The sequence below is a fragment of the Neocloeon triangulifer genome, unplaced genomic scaffold, assembly GCF_031216515.1.
Source record: "Neocloeon triangulifer isolate White Clay Creek 2 clone unplaced genomic scaffold, ASM3121651v1 ptg000010l, whole genome shotgun sequence".
Taxonomy (NCBI): domain Eukaryota; kingdom Metazoa; phylum Arthropoda; class Insecta; order Ephemeroptera; family Baetidae; genus Neocloeon; species Neocloeon triangulifer.
Genome location: NW_026775552.1, coordinates 607,325 through 631,067, shown reverse-complemented (window position 1 = coordinate 631,067; position 23,743 = coordinate 607,325). Strand labels below are relative to the sequence as shown.

General features: G+C 36.4%; 1 protein-coding gene across 2 annotated transcripts; it reads left to right on the top strand.

The window, feature by feature from the left end:
* LOC132195639 (homeobox protein Nkx-2.1) lies at nucleotides 1-21,938 on the top strand. Of its 2 annotated transcripts, none has more exons than XM_059617766.1 (5): nucleotides 1-566; nucleotides 6,845-7,005; nucleotides 9,126-9,221; nucleotides 15,026-15,112; nucleotides 20,110-21,938. In XM_059617766.1, the coding sequence occupies exons 1-5, from the start codon at nucleotides 137-139 to the stop codon at nucleotides 20,452-20,454; spliced, it is 1,119 nt and encodes a 372-aa protein (XP_059473749.1). In that variant the 5' UTR covers nucleotides 1-136; the 3' UTR covers nucleotides 20,455-21,938. The 2 variants fall into 2 exon arrangements, with proteins under 2 accessions (XP_059473749.1, XP_059473748.1); XM_059617765.1 differs by having other exon boundaries at nucleotides 1-578.
* Nucleotides 21,939-23,743: the final 1,805 nt, after the last annotated feature.

The window sequence follows — 23,743 nt, the reverse complement described above, 5'->3', positions numbered from 1 at the left end:
GTTGCCGGTGCAGGCGGGCGTCGCAGCAAAGTAGGCACAGAGCAAGCTGGCTTCCTCGACGGCCGCGTTCGAGCAGCACGACCTGAGCAGGGCTGCCGAGCTGCAGCTGCTGCCCGAGCTCAATGGTGACCTGGCGATGTCCCTGAGCCCCAAGCAGCACCAGCAGGTAGCGCACTCGACCCCGTTCTCGGTCACCGACATTCTCAGCCCGATCGAGGAGTCGTACCGGAAGCAGCAGCAGCAGCAGCAGCAGCAGCAGGGCGGCCTCGACCTCGCCACCCCGCCCTCGCCCTATCGCAGCAGCGCCAGCAGCACGGCCAGCGGCCCGGCGGCCGCCCCCCCGGCCCAGCACCAGCACCACCAGCACCAGCAGGCGGCCATGAGCTCGTACATGCACGTGCCGCAGCTCGCCGGCCACCACGGCGCCGCGGCCGCGGCCACGGCCGCCGCCTTCCCCGCCCAGTACTGCAACGGCACGGATATTGCCGCCTACGGCGACATGAGGAACTCGGCGGCCGCGGCCGCCGGCTGGTACGGCGCCACGGCCAACGACCCGCGCTTCGCCAGTGAGTACATGAGTACGCAAAACCACTTTTCTTACATAATATTCTTACCACCTTATTCATCAAATCAAAAATTCATTCAATATTATTCAAAGGTACAATAATTGCTTTTACTTTCTGGTATTCTTAGGATTATGATATGAAAATTTTAATTAAATTGACCCCTATCAAGATAAAGCAAATATAACTGCGGATTCAGAGAGCGATCTAAAAACCACTGCTTGGAAAACGAATGAAAATGTCCACATTTAACTGTTAATTGGAAATCTTAATATTTTGCAAAACAAATTAGAATTTTATGTGTCCTGAAACAATAATATTTGTATTTAAAACTAAAATACAAATTATCAGCTTCATCAAAATTTTGGATTATTTATTTTGGCAGCTCCATAACAGCAAAAGAATTTGGAAAAAATCCAATCATTTTGTCAATAATTCAGTCAATTTTTTTATTCATTTTACTTGATTTGGGCCAAGCAAATTTTTAATTGGAAAAAAATATACTTTGAAGAAAACAAACAATTAAATAATTAGAGTAACTTTACAAACAGACGTGGTTTTGTCGCTCTCAACTTTTTAGACTTGATGATTTTCATTAAAAAAGTTGGTGCCAACCTTGATAATTCAGATCGAATCGTATATAATAAAAAGTTATTTTTGTTTTGTACTTAACTTCTTTATGACCAGAAAATGTAAATTTAATCAACTCATGAAAATATTAATTATAGTATTGAATGAAACCTTCTGCGTATATTTATCTCAAAATCATGTTAATGATGCAAAATGCTTCAACAATTTTTTTCTATCTCATTTTGTAGAATAATAATTGAAACTTGGCAATGCTTGGAAAAACGTTTATGTCTTATTTTCACAAAGAATAATTGATTTGATTAAATTTTTCAGTTTATTTTCTTTAATGTTGTTAGACCAGCCACTTTAAACTTTATTTCCCCTTCTTCGGATCAAAATAAATTAGATAATGATAATAATTACAAATGATGATCCAATCGTCCGTTTCCCAACCTTCTACGAATGCATAAATTTACAAGACTGGGCAAAAAAAAATGTTTCTTTCAAATTTCAAATATATTGACAATTCTTTTTGTTTCATCTCGCTCTTCCGTTTATCGTGCGTCATTTGCGTCACACCCCTTTGCCAAACAAATCGTCGTTCGCCAGGGCGCGGTGGAAATCGTTGCATATCAAATTACAAGCTGCAAATTGCGCCGAGAGTTGAGCATCCGCGGGGTAAACAGCCGCGCGCTGCTGGGGTGAAAAAAGCTCACACAAAAGGCGCGACGAAATTCATTTATAATTTTCCAAGCCGCGTGTTTGCATTCGCTCTGCTTTTTTGTTCGACGCGCGTGAAAAAGGCAAACAAGGCGCGCGAGGGAATTCCTGGCGAGCCGAAAACCACCCTGCGTGCGGTGAAACTGGAGATGCGCCGCCGAGACGCCCTGCGTTTGCTCTCGTCGCGCAAATACACCTGACAAAATGCCATTTCCTAAATATTTGTGCAGCCTGAAAAGGGCAGTCTCTGGTCGCACAAAACATATAATATAATTCCTTTCACCGGCGAAAACCAAAAATTTTTCAAATACAAACACCTCTCTAAGCTCTCGTTTCAAAGACACTTTTTGTTGCCCTCAGGCCAGACTGGAATGTGCTTTGCCTGGATGAAAGGACCAGGTATTTGAATATATAGTTTTTTTGAACATAATATTATTATTTTGGTGCAGGAAAAGTCTCTGAATGTTAAAATGCTGCGTTGAATTAATTTTTAAGTTTTTATTTATGAAAACCAATCAACATTGATTTCTTTTTCTTACTCATTTCATTGCTAAAGGGAATCACGCTTAATTGTTTTAAATTAAATTTGTTAATCGCTTACTTCAACAATTATAAGAAATTCGGCGGAAATTATACCAATTTTATAATTAAAAAATACAGGATTGAAGATGTGGGGTTTGTAAATTTCGTTTTGTGCCCATGCAAGATTAAATTTGATATCACGTTTTAGGAATCGTTTTTTCTCTTCGAATTAAAAAAAAAACTATATTTTTAACAGAGGATGTGTGAAAAAATCCTCATCAAAACCAAAATATTCAAAATTAATTTCAATTTGAATTCTCAATTAAAGTTAATATAAATTTTCATCGAAATCATTCTTGGACATATTTTATATAAGAGCAGATGATTGAAATTTTCAATTCGAAAAAGATCTAGAATTTCTTCTGCGGAAACGAAAATCGTGGGAATATGTTTTGCTAATCCTGGATCCAGACGCTTGTGTTCAATTTACTGATTTCGACGCCAGACGAATTCCAAAAATTGAACGGTCTGAAAAAAATTCTGCGTACAAAGCGCGCAAGGATTTCGTTTGCCTGCGTTTTTTCGTCTCGGCGCCAATTCTTAATGTTGAAATTCTACCCACGCTTTTGTCCAGAAAAAGACACGAACAATGGGGGTGGTCACTTTTTTTATCACGGAGGATTTTCCATTTGACTGGGCAGCTGTGCAGTTGGTGGCGATTCTCACGCCGAGAAAGAAAGAAAGAAAGCTTTTTGTGTAATTTTTTTTTCGAACGAGCTGTGTCAACAACAGGGGTGTGTCGATTTTATATATATTTTGAGCGTGGGCGAAAGGAATATATAAATTGAAAGGACAAAAAGAAGAAATTTCCACTCTCCACGGCTCCTTCTTCGAGTGGGCAGTTTTTACTAAGCAAACACAAGCAAGAATTGTAAACGCTGCGCATGAAAGGGATTTCAAGTGCGCTCCACAGAACTGGACGCGGGATCACTAAAATACACACACAGCAGCGTCATACATTCGCAAGCGACGCATTAAGAAAAAAAAGACAGTTCCACGCTCGTATAAAAATAAAATTGAAAGAAAAGCTAGGAATTTCATCAATTCAATTAAAATTAAACAATTATTTTAATGATATATTTTTCTGAATCAAGAAAAATGTCATCAATATTTTTTGCTATCAATCTCGTGTTTTTTATGGTTCGGGAAAATTCGCAAAAATAAATTCTCAAAGAAAAATAAAATTCCCTGGCATTTTTGTATAATAAATGAAATTTCTTGTCAAAATTTGTAGAGTTTGAAGCTTTGATTATGCGTTGAAAGCACTCTCTGGTGTATCAAACTCTCCGGGGGTGAAATCCGAGCCGGTTAATGTGCATTTGGAGTGCGAGCGAGCCCCGTGTATTAGTTGGCAAAGCAAACACGCCTACGTGTATCTATCCTTCAATAGCTCTGGTTCGGCTGCTATTTTGAGTGCAATCAGACTCCTCTCATTTCAAGGGTTGATACTTGCTGGAAATTCGAGAAGAATAATCGAGCCGATAATTGTGGCGAAATCAAAAGCTTCAAAAGGCACGGCTCGTCATTTATTGTCGCAGGCAATTTAGCCACGCCATAAGAATGAGTTACGCAGGTTTTTTGACAAATTTTAGGCGAAATCAAGTTAGAATTATTAAATAGTTCCTTTTTCAAATGAAATGAACAATCCACAATTAGATCATCAATTTATTTCACTATAAAATTAGTTCCAAATTTAAATGATTTGAATTAAAAACAAATTTATAAATTAACTATTAGAAGAAGATAAATCTAAGGACCAAAGTTTTTTTTTATTTTTTTATTTCAAATTTTATACGAATGAAAAAGTCATTCTTGGTGTAGAATTTGTACAATTTTTCTCTTAATATATAAATACACAAATTCCAATTCATCTTCAATTATTTTAATCTAGCAAAAATTACAACTGGAGTTCGGTTTTGATCTTTTTATTCGCAACATAATAAGTCATTTTTTCACTTTTTCCTTTAATTTCTTTATAATTTGGAACTTTGACCTTTATCTCGAATTTATTTAGAATCGTTTGAATGCAAAGCGTTTTTTACTGTTGTCTTGGTGCTCCTTTATTGATCGTTGTCTTACTCAAGCAAGCAAGCTAAAGTCGTGTTACAAAATATGGTCAACTGTTTAATGACGAGAGACGCGCGGTCCTCTTGAGATTGCCTGGCTGCTCGCGCACGCAATTATGCTGCACTCGTTGCTGCGCTCAAGAGTGCAGCGCGAGGTGACAATCACTCTGAATATTCACTCTCGAGAGTCACATGAGCAATCTCGTCCTGCAATTCATTTCTTCATATCTGTACAGCCACACATCTTTCTTATATACACAATTGCACGCGCGTATACTTCATTAAAAATAAGAAAAAGCGAAGGAAAATACCCGCAGTTCCCGTGAACACTCGACCCAATTATTCGTGTTGCAATTGTAAATATTTTTTGTTTATAATTTTTTCAAATTATATTGAAATAATAATTCGCCTTTATCCTTCAATTTTGACGAAATGTTACTTAAAATGACAAATTATTTAAATATTTGCTTGAAATTTTTATTGATTTGAATATTTTTTTTACTTCTATTCCATTATGAATTTGGTTTCCTATTTCAAATTGAAAATAGAGCAGACGCGTGTTGCGTGATGAAAATAATGAGAGCGCGTCTGCTGCACCCTATAAATGCTTTTTATTTTCTGGCATGTCTCATTTTGAATATAAATGGCAGCTGTCAGTCTATACGAGTTTTCGCTCTCTCTGCGCCTAAATTATAATAAAAGCAGCGCAGAGTGATGGCTGCACCAACAATAAAAAATAAAAAAATAATCAAGTACTCAAACTGGTCTCGCACCGGCCTGCCTAGCTGCTCCCCACGGCGGCGGCCATTCCTGCATGTTTCCTACTTTTTTAAAGTTCCACTCGCAAAAAGGTGCAACAAATATTCAATTTCCTCAGCGTGGCTTGAAAATTTTAAACGCTCGCAAATTGTAATGAACTATTTTTTAAGTTTGATCTTTTTTATTTATGATTGATTTCAAATGCTAAACAATTCAAGAATAATTTTTTGATTGCACTCAATTTTTCTAAATAATTACAAAGTTTAATTTAATCAAAGCAAATAATGAAATTTTGAGATCTCTGTAGAAGATTATTGTAATAGCAACAATCGCATCAATTCCTATAACAAGATTTCTTATAATTTCTGAATTAATTATATTTACTTTATTGACAGTAATTACAGCATTAAGGCTTGAGCTTGAACTATTTACAGAGAGTTTTTTGTAATACAAATTGACTTTTGAAACTCTTACTTTGTTCATTCATTTTGTCAGTTCTTGGGAAGTGGAAATTTTTCTCTCTCTTGTTTCACATTCTCTTGAAAAGCAGCTCAAGGTATTAGCTCGAGATTAGTGGATGAGAGCGCACAATTTTTCATTCATTTGTTTGCATATTTGGCGTGTTTTTCTTTCGCCGTCCTTAAAAGGCAGCTCGAATTGAGACAATATATGTGTGCGGCCCGAGCTGACGCGAGATTAGAAATTTCATGTCAATTGTGTATTTTCATCTTCAAAGACATGCCAAAGAAAATAAAACGCATCACTAAATATATCCAAAGGAAAAATTTTAATCATTTCCCTGTTGATTTATTAGTGAAACATTTACCAAGTTTTTCAATTTCACAAATAATTAAAGAACAAAAAATCTTTTGATTTATTTGGCTGTCATTTGAGCTTCTGTGCGGCTCCCACATACTCGAGCTCTTTATTATCCTCTCCATTTTCACTGGCTTGATATATAAATTTATTTCACTCCCCCATGCAGCTTAAATTAGCCTTAACAAAGCAATTTCCTTTTACTTTTTCAAACAACCGCTGCAGCCGCAGACGCGCTGCAGCATTAAATTTTCCTCTCTCTCACCACATCAGATACGAAAACATTCACGTCAGTCTGATCGCTTTTAATTGACTCATTTGAATGCCGACGGAGCACAACAACGAAATTATTGGTCGTTCACAAAAGAGTAAAAAGTTTAAAAACTTCTCATTACGTTTGGCCAAATAATAACAATGAAAACTAAAACTATTAATCTCATGCAGATTTATACCAATAAAAATACTGAATTTTTTAGTAAAAGAAAATATAAATTTATTTAGTTAACAGAAATAGATTTTTTTAGATTTACTTTAAAAAAATGTAAAATAATATTTAATTCTTGAGAATTAAACAAATTTTCACTTTCAAAAGGTTGTAGCAATTATTATTTGGCGTTAAATTATTTTTGAATTTCAACAGCTTTATTTCGTTCAGTGAATCATATTTTAAGTCCAATTTATTCATTTATAAAAATTACTGATTTAAATTTTTACAATTTTAAACACAAATTGTGATTAATTGAAGGAAAATGTTTGATTTTGTTGCAGTTTCGCGGTTAATGGGCTCGTCGAGTGCGGCCGCGTCGATGAACATGAACATGCCCAACATGCCGAGCCTGTCGACGTGCAGCGTCTCGGCCGATTCCAAGCCGATGCAGTTTCCCCTGACGCAGCGCAGGAAACGCAGGGTCCTCTTCACCCAGGCTCAGGTCAGTTTCAAATTTTTATTTACCTTTCAATAAAAGTATGGATTTGCGGCTTTTACAAGAGGCGCCTATTTAGTTTCATCGCCAGAAATATAATTTGATGAATTTCAAAAGATGATTCCGACCTATTCTTTGCTTAGTAAGGGTTGGGAAAATTACCTTTTGCGCCGTTTTGCGCAACTATTTGTTGGAAAAGATGACGAAAATGTACTTATAAAAGCAAAATATATATAAATTTATTTAAAAAAATTGACGAAAATCACCTAATTGATATTCATTCAAGAAATTTTCTTCTATAAAAACTTTGATAAATTACAAAATATTCACATTTTTCACTTTTTTTCCACCAAAAAACCGCCAAAAACACCTACATAAATACATGAAGGTGACTTTTTTAACTAAGCATATTTTGTTTCCTGAAAACATCAGGTGAAAATTTTCATAAAATACGTGATGATTTGGAAATAAAATAATATTTTTGAGCTTTTTTCCAACAAATGGATTAAAACTGATTTTCCATTTGTTTAGCCAGTTATTTAAATTGTCTCAATGAACTGCGGCGACGGAAAAATTAAAGTCCGTAGTCAGCAGGCCGCGGTTGGCGGTGGCGCGAGATGCAGGCGATATCTCACGCACGCTGGCACTGCAGATTGCATCTCTGCGGCGTCGAGGGGCGCGCGTGCCCTATCGCGCCCTCCTCAGCTGGGGTGCAAAACGCGCGCGTGAGATTTTTCTCTCTGCACAGTTTCAGCACGCCTCAGAAAACAGATTTCGGTCCATAGAGAAAACTAAAAGCTTGCACTATTCATCAAATTAAAAAATATTCATAAAATTTACAGCGAAATAGATTTCGGCTTCAAATTTTTTTCGTTATTCTGTGAGTCGGAGGAAAGTCTTGTAGATTAATTAAATTTGAATTAATATCCCCCTCTTTAAAAAGGGTAAAAAAGTATAATTTATGATTAAAGAGAGAGTTAAATGTTTGCTCAAATTACTGATTAGCCACAGAATTTTTTCTTATTGAATAATCTATAATTTTAAAAGACGCCGCTTCCCATCTTTTTTAGCCCTTTAACTTATGGATGCTCCCGATGGGCTGATTTTTTTTTAATTTTTAAAAATGAGCACTGTATGAAGTAATCATAAATTTCAAAAAGCTCCGCTTTGCTGTTTTTTGCCGCTTCAATTTTCCAAAAAATCTTAGACTATTCTTTTTACCAATTTTTAAAAATGACCTCTGTTTGAAATAATCGCAAATTTCACAAGACTCCGCTTTGTTCTCTTTTTCCCGCTTCAATTTTCCAAAAATTCTTAGAGGAGACATTTTTTCAATTTTTAAAAATGAGCTCTGATTGAATAGTCTTTAATTTTAAAGGCACCGCTTTTATTCATTTTTAGACCTTTAACTTTCTGATGCTCCAGTCGAGCGGAATTTTTTTTTTAATTTTTAAAAATGAGCTCTGATTGAATAGTCTTTAATTTTAAAAGGCGCCGTTTTCTTTGTGTTTTAGACGTTTCGCGGTGCAATGCTCGTCTCAAAGCGGAATTTTTTTTTTAATTTTTAAAAATGAGCTCTGATTGAATAGTCTTTAATTTTAAAAGGCGCCGTTTTCTTTGTGTTTTAGACGTTTCGCGGTGCAATGCTCGTCTCAAAGCGGAATTTTTTTTTTAATTTTTAAAAATGAGCTCTGATTGAATAGTCTTTAATTTTAAAAGGCGCCGTTTTCTTTGTGTTTTAGACGTTTCGCGGTGCAATGCTCGTCTCAAAGCGGAATTTTTTTTTTAATTTTTAAAAATGAGCTCTGATTGAATAGTCTTTAATTTTGAAGGCGCCCGCTTTGCTTCCGTTTTAGTCGATTAACTTACGAGTGACTCCAGATGAGCGAAATTTTTTAAAAATGAGCTCTGATTGAATAATCTTTAATTTTAAAAGGCACCGCTTCCCTTCTTTTTTAGCCATTGAACTTTCCGATGCTCCTGATGATAATTTGAGGAACAATCATAATTACTTTTAAACCCTAAAATTTTCCTGTAGTAATTATAATTTTAATATGGGAATCCATTTTAACAAAACAAATTTTTGTCGACCTGAATTGATTTTTATACTTTTTGAATTGTTGCAGGTTTACGAGCTTGAGAGGCGGTTTAAGCAGCAGAAATACCTGTCGGCGCCGGAAAGGGAGCACCTGGCGAGCCTCATCCACCTCACCCCCACCCAGGTGAGTCCGAAATTGCGAAATCCGTGGCATCGAATGCGGTCTAATTGGCCCCGAGGCCTCGTAAATTAGTGGCGGGATTGAGCTGGGGGTGCGATAATCTGGGCATTACTCACTCCAGCGCTCTCGGCCGCCGGGATTACAATTCATTTATGCTAATGTGGAACAACAGCTCTCGAGCGCCCATCTGGTGACTTGAAGACCTGCAAGTCGCGCCACTCAACAGGTCCCTCCTTATATTGACCCTGCATTGCACGTACACGCAATAAATGTATGCGCACTTGATACATCCGCGCAGCAATCAACCGCCGCGTTTAATTAAATTTATGGAGGTGCTGCGGGTCAATTATTCAATTTTTATTTTGAGTAGTGAAAATTTTACGTTGTATTTAATTTTTTAAAAACAATTTCAACAAATTATAGTTTAGTGTGGAGGTTCAGAATTTTGATAGGTTTTTCAAGTGCACTACTTTTGAATTTTCAGAAGGTTTCGATCTCGGTCTTGATTAAAAACTTGTTTAAAATTCATTAACAAGTCTCATAATTTAGGTTTCTTTGGCTCTTGATTCCACTCGCAAGTAATTTACACTTTTATATCATTGGAATAAGAAAAATCAATGAGGAATGTATAAAATATGTAGAAAATTCATGGATTGAAATTGGCTTTTTTAATAATTATTATTTCCAATAATTCTTATCTTAGTTTTCATTTCTCTATTTATATACATATATATTTCTAATTCTCATTTTAATTTTAAAATGGATTGGAGTAGAAAAATTTAGTTCAATTAAAGCTTTTACAATCGGCCAATGTTTAGCAACTTTTCTGAATTTATTTTAAAATTTGATCAATTTTGATTTGAATTGATCATTTATATTTTTTCTTTATCAACCCAATGTTATTTCTAAAAGTTTGTTAACTTCAAAATGTGAAAAGAAGACTAATCTGTTATATTATTTAACAATTATAACAAAATGTTGATTATTTATTAATTCCCTTTATGATTTATTGTTTATTTTTCTTCATGGAAGACAATTGAAGACGAATGTAATTTAAATATAATTAATTGTTAATAAGCATTGTTTGTATTTAAAATAAAATATCCTCAAAAAATCAAATATTGAATTTGTTTTTTCAATAGTATTGTAATTTAGAATTTTTTTATCCTCTGCGCTCCGCATATATTTTCAAGAGTGCAATTAAACACGCGCAGAAATACATTTTGCCGCGATGAATTGCAATTGAACTCGCGCCGATATTAATGAGAACGCGCTCGCTCGTCTTGTGTGTGCAATAATGTAAATTTTAATCACCACCTCGGCGCGAATGCGTTCAAGTTGATTGATACGCGAGGCGCACGTATTTCGCAACACACACAATAAAGGGTACGTTTGACATCAATAATTGAGCGAAAAAAAGAGACACGTACGGATCATTAAAATACGCGGATGTGCGCGTCGAATAATAATACATTAATTTTTCCCCGCTCGCGTTGAAAATTCGCTGAGAGATCATTTCTTATACATGCGGGATCAGCGCGCGTATAAAAACACAATTTGCCGCATTCGATTGAGAAGAAAATCATTAAAATCCCAGAGCAAATATTGACTTTTGGAGCAAGAAAGTGCTCGCGCGTGGATTTTTCTTGCGAATTATATGCATAGGGGGGAAAAATCGCGACGTGCCCTGGGATTAAGACAAAAAGCTGCGTTCAAACGACGCGCGCGGGTCCATTTTTTAATCGCGGCCAATCTGCAAAAGGGTCGCGTCTGCAATTATCAGAATTGGACTTCCTCGGCTCCCAAGACGTCGCTCTAAATAATCTCAACGCTGATTGCCCACTTCCGCATTTTCGGCCAGCATTTTTATATGTTAATTGCGTCGCACAATTAATGGCAAGATCATGCGAACTAGAACTGAATTATGTGCGAATATCTTGTGCCGAAATTTAATTTCATGAATATATTGATAAAAAATTAATCATGATAAATTTGAAGTAAAAAATGGCCTCATTAATTTGGATTGTAATTTTTCTCTACATTAGCAATGGTTTGTAAAATGTCATAACAAGAAAAATTTATTAAGTCACGGCGAGCAAAAAATTTAACGTTGATTTTAATGGGAATTTTGAATTTCCTAAATTAATGTTTTTCTCAAAATTTGCGTGACCAACATTGATAAAAATTTGACCAAATTACGTTCAAACCACCCCAATTTAGATGAAAAATTAAATCAAGAGGTCATTTGAAGGATCAGAAGTTTTAATATCCAAGTTGTCCTAAAATTTGATGAACTAGGAAAAGTAATTTTTTTCCTTCACGAATATTATTTCTTTTTAATGAGATATTCCGAAACATTAACCTTAAATTAATTTTATAATCGGTCTGTCTAAATGATCAAAATTTCATATCAAAGTATAGTTCATATCACCTCAAATAAGCTCTTATTTGAAGTTCATTTAAAGGTTAATTGAGCATGTTATTATTTTATCCAGAAAATTTATCGATTTGAAACTACTGAATAGGTTTATTCTTATTCAATTAACCTTTTGCTTCTCCTATTTAAATTTGTATTCAATTAAAATTGTACTTACAAAAAAATCTGAATGATTTGGAAAAAAGCATTTGTCTTTTTAAAAAGGTTGAACTTGAATTGATTTAAATTTTCGTCTTGAAAATAATTCCAGACATGAACAGAATTATCATAATCCTTATTTAACAGGAGATCTTCATGAAAATCAAAGAGAATTAATAAAATTATACTTTCTAGTCGATGAGTTTGAAACAAAATTAATCAATTTATTGCTAATTTTATTTTATCAGAGCTGCAAATATTATTTAATTATTTTAAAATTCATTAATATTATTTAGCGTCGAAAGCTTAATTTAATTTGTTAATCCGTCCTGCAGACATTTTGTACAGAAGTCCTAAAGCAACAATGGCCGCCGCGAGAACAAAGCCCGAAATAACAAACCGCGCGGCCATCTGGCGCGAATGCTCGATCCATAATTAATGGGCTCGATCGCGGGCGTTTATTTATTCTGTCATTATATGAATGGACGCGACGTGAATAAAAAGGGCCCCCCGTTCGGAAATATTGCGAGAGCAGCTGCGTCTCGAGAGCCTTTTTGTCCTGAATCTGCGCGCGACAATTTATGTACGCCAAAAACAATGCGCACAACTCACTTGAAAATTACGCATTTTTCAAAAGGGCTCACACATGTTCCTTCGAGTGGGACCCGCAGCTTATTAAAAGATAATCACGTGTGCTGCAGCCAATAAGAAATTCATTATTATAATTCGGCTCCCTACTTTTATATTTTACAAGGCTGGGAATTTTCGTTCGTATGCAACTCGAGTGTGTTTCTCGAGAGCTCATTAATGAGAGTGTGTTCTTAAAAATATTGAAAAATTTCTTCTGTTGCCAACAAAAGGGGTCTCATTGTTGTCCAGATTTTATTCAAGTCTTAACGGGAGATTTGAAAAAAATCTCACGGTGGAAATAAATAATGCGAGAGTCAAGGTTTGTCAAAAGTGGCGTGCGAATTTCAACGAATAAAGCATTTGCCAATAAATTTTAAAAGACAAATAAAAACTCCTCAATAAGATTAGAGAGTAAAACTTACATCTAAAAACCTATGCTCTAATGTTAAGAAAAATTAACATCAAAATTAATTTTGGGCCGTTTTTTTTTTAGCAAAAGCCTCTTCCTTATAAATTAAAACTTGAATTTTTTTGAGTAAAAGTTGAAAGTACAAGTTTTTAAGGAATGAAATGAATATAATATCGAAATTTAATAATCAATTTTTAATTCTTGCAGAAATAAATTTCGATCGGTTGCTGAGGAGATTTTGTTGCTATTCGAAGAAGCGCAAACCTTTGGGGATCGACAAATACGGAGAGATAAAATCTTGATTGGGTGCGCGAGCGAGGGGAGCTTCCGTCTTTGCTTTCTTTGGATTCCGACTGAGTCATTATTATAGTCAGTCGCGTTGTTTATTTTCGTGCATGCCTAATGTCCAATATTTGCTTGTGCGCGCGGAGAGAGACGCGGCGGCGGCCACTCATGAAATATTCACTTTGCAATTTATGCCCGCGCGCAGCCCGGCAGCATCGCAGCCGCCGAGCCGTTATATCTACAACCGAAAATCTCCGCCGAGCGATGCACAAACAGCAGCAGCAGATCGCCGTGAATAAAATATTTGCAAAACTGTGCCTTGCAGTCTAGATCAGAAAAAGGAAATAAATAGTTTCTGTTCCAAATAAACTTTATATTTATTATTATTATTATTTTTTAAATTAATTGACTTCCCTTAAAACCGATTAATTTTAATTGAAGTTAGGAATAGTTAAATTAATTTTATCTTATATTGAATTTTGAAAATTAAAAAGCCCAATTTGGAAAAATGTAAAATTGATTTGATTCGCATTCAGACAATTCACTTTGTCATTAGATGTCAAAATTAAATTAAATTTTATGTTGATGATAAAATCAGATCGCAATAAGAAAGTTTGAATTTGTTCAAATATAAATTGATACACAAAAGTGGAACAAGCTCTCTTTTGCTAGCCCTTTTCGTTTGATTGGCAGAGCGATTATGTCGCGGAATTGCACAAATTGTAAGCAATAAAAAGGATTTGGCCGCGCGAACAAAGCTTCTGTGAAAAGGATGTGTATAATTTCTATACAGTTGCGAGCGCGAATACAATGAATGTGTTTTCGCTGGTGCGCCGCAGGGGCTGCTTTTTCATCCCTTGTATCATTATTCCCACGTAATGCAATCAAATAAAAATTATTGTGTGTATCCGCGAAAGGGCGCGGTGGCGCGGAAAAGCAAATTTGGCGGCTTTGCAGCGCCGAGGAATTCGCCTGCGGGGATGATATTTTGATATAGGGGTGCGTGTTGAACCAGCCCGGTGGCCGCGACGGGGTGCGACGTGGTTCGTTTTAACGCAAACGCGCGCGTGGGAACAAAGCGCATTCAGGGATTAAATCAGCGCGCCGCGGAATTCGCTGCCAAGCAGACCGCAAAGATGCAGATTAGATAATTATATGGGCGGTGTTTTGGTTTAAATACTCGTGTCTGCAACCACATCACTGTGGGAATATAAACGTGGCGACAAGGAATTCAAAACTTTAATTAACTGATCCATGTCAAATTTGAGTAAAATTCAATTCAGTTTTTTTTTGTACTATGTAAATATCATCATCGTTAATTAACTAAACAAACTCCCAAATTCTTTTTTCATTCACCTTTTTTTCATTTGTGCTATTATTCGTTATAATTTGACTAAATAATTAACAAGTTCATTTCATTTTTTATAACATTTTTGATCAGAAAAAAAACAGGACAAATTTCTTGCAAGTTATAAAGTTGAAAAGTTAATCTAGATATACTTTCTATTTATGAATTAATTAATTCTAATTTTGAAAATTAGTTAAATTTTGTTATCTAATGACAAAGTGAATTGTCAGAATCAACTAATTAACTCTAAGTAATGTGAATCTGTTTTAAATTTCTCCAAATTGGGCTTTTTCATTGTATGGCAAATTAATTTGTTTTCAATTCAAATTAATCTGTTTTTAGGCAATTCAATTAATATTTTACAAATTAAAATTTAGCAAAATTATATCTTTGATGCAGTGTTAGCAAAATTAATTGATTTCCACTTGAAAATTGGTTACATTTTGCATTCAAATTTATGCAACGCGCCCAACACTGCTACTTATCAGGCTGCATACCCCGCCCTGCTTTTGATAAACAATTGAGATGATTTGGATTTTTTTTTTTGCTTTTTGTTGCAGGTCAAAATATGGTTCCAGAACCACAGATACAAGTGCAAAAGACAGGCTAAGGAAAAGGCCATGGCCGAGCAGAACGCTCAAAACCAGGTAAGAAAAATATTCATCCAATTTTTTTTTTAGTCACAACCAACCCTGATTTTACATGCAATTTATAAACAACAGCTCGTTTTTCTCTTCTTTATCTTTAGAGATATAAAAATATTCCATAATACACGTCCAAATTGAATTCTTTACACGCTCCGTCTTGAGTGCTTTTTCCGCTCTATGGCTGTATAAATAAAAAGTATATAGTTTAAAGAGCACGTGTGAGATTCACAAACCGGATTACTCGCCAGGAATTTTTGTCCGTTTCTACGCGGCGCATTTTCATTTGGATTTGAAAGGGACGTTTATATATATTTTCGGGAGATGAAATGCGCTTCTTGCGTGGGCAAACACACAGATAGAGAGAGGGAGACGCCAATATTTGTCTTCACTTCTGTTGGACCACAAAACCTTCCTCGTATACACATATAATATTATATTTCACATAGAACGACTCGTGATTGCGTTTCGTATGAATTTTATCGAGGCGCCGCACCAGAAAAGGGAGAAAGGCCACGCACCCCTTTCTTCCCTTGGGGGTTTCGCTAAAGATTAATTAATTTAGAGCTCGTACAATTTTGTTTGAATTTCATGGCGGTGGAAGAAGGCGCGGTTCATATCAGACGCGGCTGCCACAGCAAATATTGAAAACGCGTCAGCCGAGCAAAGAAAGAGGAAAATAACTCGCGGTACATCAAAAGTGTTTTAGCCGATTTGACTGACGAAAATGTGCACCGGCTTTGTTGGCCCATCACTTGTTCAAATAATGTAAATGACTTTGGCCCGGCTGCTGCTGCCGATGCCAAATGAAATGAAAATCTGATTTTTACTAAACAAAATATTATAGGCTCCAAGGTTTGAGTATTATTTCCTTAATTTAAAAGATTTTCATAAATAATGAAATTTAATTACAACTTCTTAATTAAGTTAGTAAATTTCAAAATTGTAATTTCTCGGGAAAATTTATTATCAAACGACATTGAGAATCAATGGGTTGAAGGCATGAAATGAAAGATCCCCTGCCTTCGAGTGCCCCTGAAGTTACACGCGGCACATCGATGGCTTTTCTCTCCGTGAAGCCCTTGGCAGGGTTCAAAGCGGTGGCGGCGGCGGCGGCTGCACTTTCAATATCGGCTCAAGTACCATTAGGCGCGCGAATAATGCAAAAACTCTGCTCTGCGGGTGCAAAAAGACATAAACCTTTGCGCAGATCGAGAGCAAAAGCGCATTTACAGCCGCGGAAAGAAACTTAAAGCTTTGAAACAAGACGAGGTGCTCAAAATTACACGCCTGCTTTTCTTGAAGAGACCATTCGGAAGATCTGCAGAGAGGCGCTCATTGGCCGTAATTGGTTTTTCATTGGCGAGAGAGGCGAATTTCCATCTCAGTCAGGCCGCAAGTCCTCAAAACCACGAGAGCCTTCCATCCAAAGAAAGAGGCCTTTCAGTTTAAGAAAACCACTCGCACGAAATGAGTCCTCCAAAATTTTAGACGAATATTTCCAGATAGATTCTGAAACCCTTTTCACTTCAAAGCTCAAAACAGATCAATAAGTGAAAATCATTCCAGGGGACAGTGAAATTGTCAAATTTTTCCCACAATCTAATATTGATCTCCATATTTTAGAAAAAGTTTTGAATCGTCATGAATGGATTTTTTGAAAATTCTAAATTTTGTGTTTTTTGAAATGATGGAGTGGGTCTCTGTTGGCCTGTGCGGAGCGAGAGTGTCTGTCTGAGCGAGTCGCAATGGCCCCCGGAGTTTGAAGAGCGCTTGTGCCACATCAATAGCGCTGGCCCCTCCCCCTCCGCGTAGCCATTTTCGCCGAAACGGGAAAACGCTGCTTTCGCTCGCTCGCTCGCTCCCTTCCTTCTCTGGGCGCAGCGTTTTCGTCTCGTTGGTGCCCGAATTAATTACGTTTATTACGACGAGGGCGCCGAATTTCGGTCGCGGTGTTTCATTGCAAGGCGCGCGCGCGTTGCCAAGCAACCCTTGTGTGTGTGCACGAAAAGCTGCGCGTTCAATAGGGTGGAAGAGCAAAGCTTTTCCGCGGTAAACAGCCGCTTGATCAAATATAATACACAATAAATATGTAGAAACTCGGCGCCGCCATCTTTGCTTGGTGCTCTTTTGGCGCCGCGCGTGATTGTTGCTGTCTAATTAGAGAAAGCGCCAATTAAACTCTCTGATGCAGGCGCAATCGCCAACAATGTGCGCGCCTCGTCGCTCGAGCGTAATGATGAAGAGTAATTGAAGCCCTTGAGCGCAAACAGCCTTCTAATAATTCCGTTCCGCCAGCGCGCGGGGCCCTCTGCTCTGCACCACCGAAGGATGCTTCAAAAAGCATAAAACATTCCCATCGTGCTTTTTTTAACAGCCGAGTGTGTCTTTCTCTTTTGTTCGATAAAATAAAAAAAGGAAACAATGATTGGTTCATTAGTTAATTCTCAGTTTATTTGGCGAATTCATTATAAATTAGTTAATTATCTTGAGAGAAACTTCACAACGGAACTATGGAGAAGCGACGGGGCAAGAAGAAATCATGGTTTTCGAGCTTGAAACATTAATAATCAGGAATCATTTTCAATCCATTGTTGGCATTTAATATTAGGCCAAAATACCCAGCAAGTAAATTCAATTCAATTCAATTATTTTTCTCCGAACAAGTCAATACAATCAATTGTGAAAACGGGAATAAAAGAATATCTTGTGCATTTTCTTCTTTAGTTCACATTATTAAAAGAAGTTACATAGCGTCAATTCCAAACCTTCTAAGTTTATACAAAATTTTGAAGTATTTTGAAGTAAATTATTAAAAAATAACCTCAACTTAGAGGCAGAGAAATGAAAAAGTAAAATTAATTTATTTAAAAATAATTATTATTAATATATTTTGCTCTATTTTTGAAATAAGTTCTTTCCTTTTATTCTTATAAAAGTTCATTCTGATAGAGCTAGATATAAGATAAAAGTTGTGCGCGCCTCTTTAATCTCTTGAAAGTGCAGCGCCGTGTACGTTTTTCTTGTTGAGAAGAGCGAGCGGCTCTGCTGTGATCGATTTTGCCGGAGCGGAGGGAAATGGTTCGGAATAACAATAAAACGCTGCGGCGGCGAATGAAAGATCTTTCGGTGCCGGGGATGCTGCGTGCCCGCGGCTATTGTGGTGGTGTAATTGCATCAGAGTCCCTTTGGCACCCCTATAGCTGTTTATGCTCTCGCAAATCGAATTACATTTCGGAAAAGGAAACCGCGCGCATTTCCCAGCTACGAAGAGATAAAAGCAAAACTCCCTCGGCGCGAAACGCCATCGCCGCCGCAGCCAAAATCAACACCTTCCTCGCCTGTTATTTCAGGGGCTTAACGCAGATCCGCGTGTATTAACACAAAGCTTAACTTCGGCGGCCCCTTTTGTGAACGCGCAAGTCACTCGCTATTGTTGACTGGAAATTGTCCAAGCAAATTAAATTTTCATCGACCAATTCGTAGCAAAATATCAATTACTTGGAAAACGAATCAAAAATTTAATTAGTATAAAATATTCTATGATAAACAGTTATCTGGGACTCAAATATCTATCAAAGTTTATTTAAAAGTTGTGTGAAGCATTAAAACGTTTTCTTATTGGTGTTCCTAATTTTTTCTAAACTTAATCTCGTTTCTTGTGAAATTGCCTGTCAATAATATATGAATTAAGAACAATTTAATTTCTAGGGGTTTTTCATTTAGATTGATATTAAAACTTCATGAAATTAAAAACTTATGCGCTGCCACTTTTCATATTTCCACAAATTTCAATTGTTATTTATAATTTTTACTTTACATTTAGGTCTTGATTTATCCCAGTGCGTTCCTTTTGATATTCCGCAGGTTGCCTAATCTTTTTATCCTTTAAAGCGGCGAGGATGGAATTTGTAGCAAAACAGACGCACGAATTTTACTCGCAAATTAATCAATGGAATAAGTGTTTTGTAAAGTTTTTTTTCTTAATAGAAGTTACACGAACTTATTATGTCTTTCAAACTCAGTTTAAGTGTATCATGTAATTATCTCAACAGAAATAAATTCAAAAATATAAATAGTAAAAATGTAAGAAAGGTTTTTAAAATTGCAGAATTCCTAAAACTGATAAGTTGACAAATTAGGAAACAATTCACAATTTTCCTTGTTGATCCACAATTTCCAATCACCGAAAAACGAGCTGTTGGAGGAAATAACCAAATTCAATGAATACCCCTATTAGAGTATTATTGCCAATTAAAGTCCTGAAAGCTTGTGTGAATGTGTTGCAAGATAACATCGGCGCGAATTTTTCGATTAAAAAATAATTCTGTTCTATCAGAAGAGATTGGATGCGGTATTGGTATTTGTTTAATTTATAAATTTGCTAAAACTTTCTAAATTTTCTTAAAAGGTTCTTCGAAGTGCACATGACAAATCGAAAGACATTTTATTTATGCTAAAAGTTCATGAAATTAAAAAATAATGTTACTATTTTTAGTATTTTTAAACTTTTTATATTATATTTAATAATTTTTTTGCAATTTAATATTTTAAGTTTAGATTCATCTGAATTCATTAATTAACCTTGTTATTTCGCGGGTTGCATATACATATTTTTATCCATGAAAGCAGCAGGGACGGATTTAGGCGAGGAGACATTCTATCTTTGAATTTTTACGTTTTATAAAGTTTCTGTTACATTAAAAAAAATGCGCATATCAAACTCCTTTTTAAGTTGATTTTAAAACAAAATGCAAAAACTGCAGATTTCAGGTTAAGTTTGCAATCAATGAAAAACGAGCTGTTCAGTAAAAATCCCTTTTATAGATTAATTAATCTTGATAGAGTTCCTGATCGTTTCAAGTGTGAATGTTTCGCAAGATGGGCTTGAATTTTTTTTGTACCAATTAAAACAAAAAAGAATTCAGGTCGATCTAGCTGAAGTTGGTAGTGGGCGTGCATGGTTTTTTGATAGCGGTACTCGACTGCTGTGTTCGCAGGCTCAAAGTTCACCACGTCGTGTTGCAGTTCCCGTACTGGTGAAGGACGGCAAGCCGTGCTCGGGGACGGCGGACGGCCGCGGCGGCGCCGCGCTCGGCGCCGCGATCGGCGCCAGCCCCGCGAGCGGGCAGTCGCCGCCGACGTGCTCGCACTCGCCGGCGGTGCAGCAGCAGCTGCAGCAGCAGCAGCAGCAGCAGCAGCAGCAGCAGCAGGCGTGCAGCAGCACGGCCAGCCTGCTGTCCAACATGGCCTACCAGCGCCAGCACAACCTCATCAACCAGCACCACCAGCAACAGGCCAACATGTGCTCGTCCTACCTGCCGCTGCAGGGCCGCGCCTGGTAACCACTGCAGACGCCACGCTTGTAAATAAACGCCATATTTTCAACTCGGTGCACAGAGAGACACATGCAAAGTGAAGGACACGCGACCGGGTGTATTTTAATTAACATAAAAATATTATAATCCACATATTTGCAGGGCAGAGGCACCGATGATTGGCGCAAAGATTCGAATTTAAATTCATAAAATTTCGGCACCAAGAAAGTTGTTTCAATTGTTAAAATTAACATAAAAGTACAAAAGTAATTCAGTTTATTTATTTTCAGTTTTTCTCTTAAATACAAAATTCTGAAGAATTGAATTATTTCGATTTTGGTATGAATTTGTTTTTAACAATTTCTTATTATTCTTCATTTAATGATTGAAAATGTAATTAATTTAAAATTAAATAAAATGAGAGATTAATAATGTGTGTAATGCAATTTTGTTTCCGTCGAATTTTCTTATCTTAATAGTTTTTTTTCCCGATTGATATAAAATAATGCGACCCAATTTTGATGAAAGTTGACCAGGGGACTCTGGAACAACTTCTATTTTTTGCCAGTTTACTCTAGAACTTCAATTGACATGAAAAAATACTGATATTTAGGCAACAAAGGCGACCTCTGTGTGAATATTTTGCCTACTTTTCAATTTCCAAAGTAATTGAAATCACATTGATCTCATATTATGGCAGAAATTGAACAAACATAACAATTGAAAAAGAAATTTCTCCTCAACTCAAGCAATAAACTCAATCCGTCATATTCAGTATAAAAGTTTCACAGGAAAACTGATTATTTATTTTTTACTTTTCATTCACCGATTGAAAATTGTTTAATATCAAAACATCGTCTTGTTTTAAAGATTATTATTAAATTTTGACTGCGTTTTTGAAAACTTTGGCAATCTCGCCGCCTCTCCCCGCGCAAAACTTGTACCAGCGTAAATTTTAAATACAAAACTGTCGTGCACGATTTTAAACTGGGAATGTGAATCGAAGGTTTTTTTGTTATAGCCGCGCGGTTTGTTGCACTCGCGGCAGCGAGAATCCGGGTGTTGGTTGGTTTAGCAGGGTTTTGTCTCGCGCACCTGGAAAGTGTTGTGTACAATTTTTAGAGAGGGCATGTGTGCATTTTCTCGTCGTACCATACTTTGTCATACGTAATTAGGTTTAACTCAATAAAATGCCGAACAAGCACGTCTCAGTTGGATAATGTGTAGCCATATGTATAATTACAAACAAAAAAAATTATAATTAATAAGGAAAAACCGTATTTAATAATTGTGTCATATGAAATGTGAACTCGATTTTTGTCCAAGACCACAACACTCACAATCCACTCTCTATATTATGAGATAAAATCACGATTTCTACAAGATTTGAAGTAAAAAAATCCCGTCTCTTTTTTCTGTATAATCCGCGCAAATATATATATTTATTATTGTGACTCCATTCACTGTTGAGCCTTTGTAAATACTAGCAATAAAGTTCATCTCATCCTGTTTGTCAGAAAATAAGCCACGATTTTATTTTTTAATTCCTTATCCGCACTAGTGAAGAAAAAAAAGAATTATCGCCGCGTCAAACCATCAAGGAAGTGAGACGCAGCTTTTAATTTTTCTCATTTATTTTCTTTGGTCCGAAATCAGGGCCACTTATTGCGCCGGGCCCAGAGATAAGGCCCACACATGTCGGCGTCAGAGGAAGTCGAACGTCCGCGGCCAAGCCAAAGTGGCTCCGATTTGACCCGGGCAGTGACTCGGCGCTTTTTTCAGCGCGCACGATCCTCGCCAGCAATAAAAGGTAAGCTTTTTTTCACACGCCGAGCAAATTGGCTCAAATTCCCAACTGAAAAGTACAATTTTTCCTTTGCTCTTGAGTTTCTCGCTTTTTATTTTATACACGACGCGTTAGCAATTTGATTCGTAACAATAATCGTCAGATATAGAGACCATCAGACCTACCGCATCATGGGGTTTCTTTAAACCAAAATATTTAACAAAATAAATTAGTATGGAAATGAAGAGAGATCGAGTGTCAATTTCTTCAAACAAATAAATAAATAAATTAACCAATATTTTTAATAATTTAATTTATTGCATACACATTTTTATTAATTCCTTTATTATGAAATATTTATTATTTGTTTGTAATAATTATAAGCTAAACATGGAGCTTTATTCACCGAGAAGAATGTTAACTGAACCTTTTTCCCAGAAGATTGATATGTAAATTTTATTTGTTGACTATTTATGAAAAGATGAAACTTTTGTTCAAAAAAATTTATTTTCTTTCTTTTCAAATTTTCTGCTTATTCTTTTTTGGATTGCATTATTTTTTGTATCAAATTTCCGCAGCGTCGAAAAACTGCACCCTCGTCTTTTTTTTCATCGCAACGAGTTTGCAATTTTAATTTTGTGTGACTTTTGAAGAAGGCGCGTTGCATTCTCTGTGTAATTACCATTAGAGGGCGTGCGCGCGTCCGGGGTGCATAATAAAGAAGTCCAGCAGCACCTTGGCTTGCACGCGTAAAATGTACATATTCATGCGGCTCGAGAGGGCGAGAAATGTGCAGGCAGCAAAGCAAGGGGTGGTTTTTTAATATTTAAAGCAAGAAGCAGGGAGTCGCGAGGCGCACACAAGGGTGGATATTATTTTTCTCTCTCTCTCTCTTGTAAGGCAAGTCATTACCGGCCTCTCGAGGCGTCATTAACATTCAAACGTCATTAGAGCACGCTTCATGCAAACACGTACCCCGTCCACCCGCCATTAAAAGTGCGAGCGAGCGGCATCCCCAAATGTACCCTGCGTACATTTATACATGCGCGCCTTTGCCAGAAATTCTCTCTGCTGCAGATCAAGGGAAGACAGAGAGAGAGACTCGCTTTTGTGTGAGCGTTATTCAGTGAGCGAAAAATTTCTATGCGCGCTTGTCCTTTCAACGTTATTCTTTTGAAATTCAAGGTACAAATATTGTGTTTTTATTCAATTTCAACTTCAAATTCTGCAAAAACTTAATTCACAGCGCTTCAGCAAACAAACCGTTTTTAAATTGTGAAATATTTTGCAGCAAAATAGATTCAAATTTAAAAAGGCGCTTCTTTAAAAAAAAAACTCGGCCCAATTAAGTATTTTCTTAATAATTTTCCTCTGCAATAGATCTCAATTCCAAGGAGAAGTTTTAAGGAAACTTAAATTCATTTGGAAGAGCTTAATTTTTTTTATTATTTTTACAAAAGTATGTCAATTTTTCTAAAAATAATTTCTTTCTCACAATTGTCCTGACAAAAGTAACTAAAAATTTCAAAA

Excerpts from the sequence above, each read along its gene's own strand:
- LOC132195639 (XM_059617765.1), top strand. The coding sequence starts at position 137 with ATGTCCCTGAGCCCCAAGCAGCACCAGCAGGTAGCGCACTCGACCCCG. Across the intron at positions 7,006-9,125 it reads TCCTCTTCACCCAGGCTCAG|GTTTACGAGCTTGAGAGGCG; the intron begins GTCAGTTTCAAA and ends GAATTGTTGCAG. Across the intron at positions 15,113-20,109 it reads AGCAGAACGCTCAAAACCAG|GCTCAAAGTTCACCACGTCG; the intron begins GTAAGAAAAATA and ends CTGTGTTCGCAG.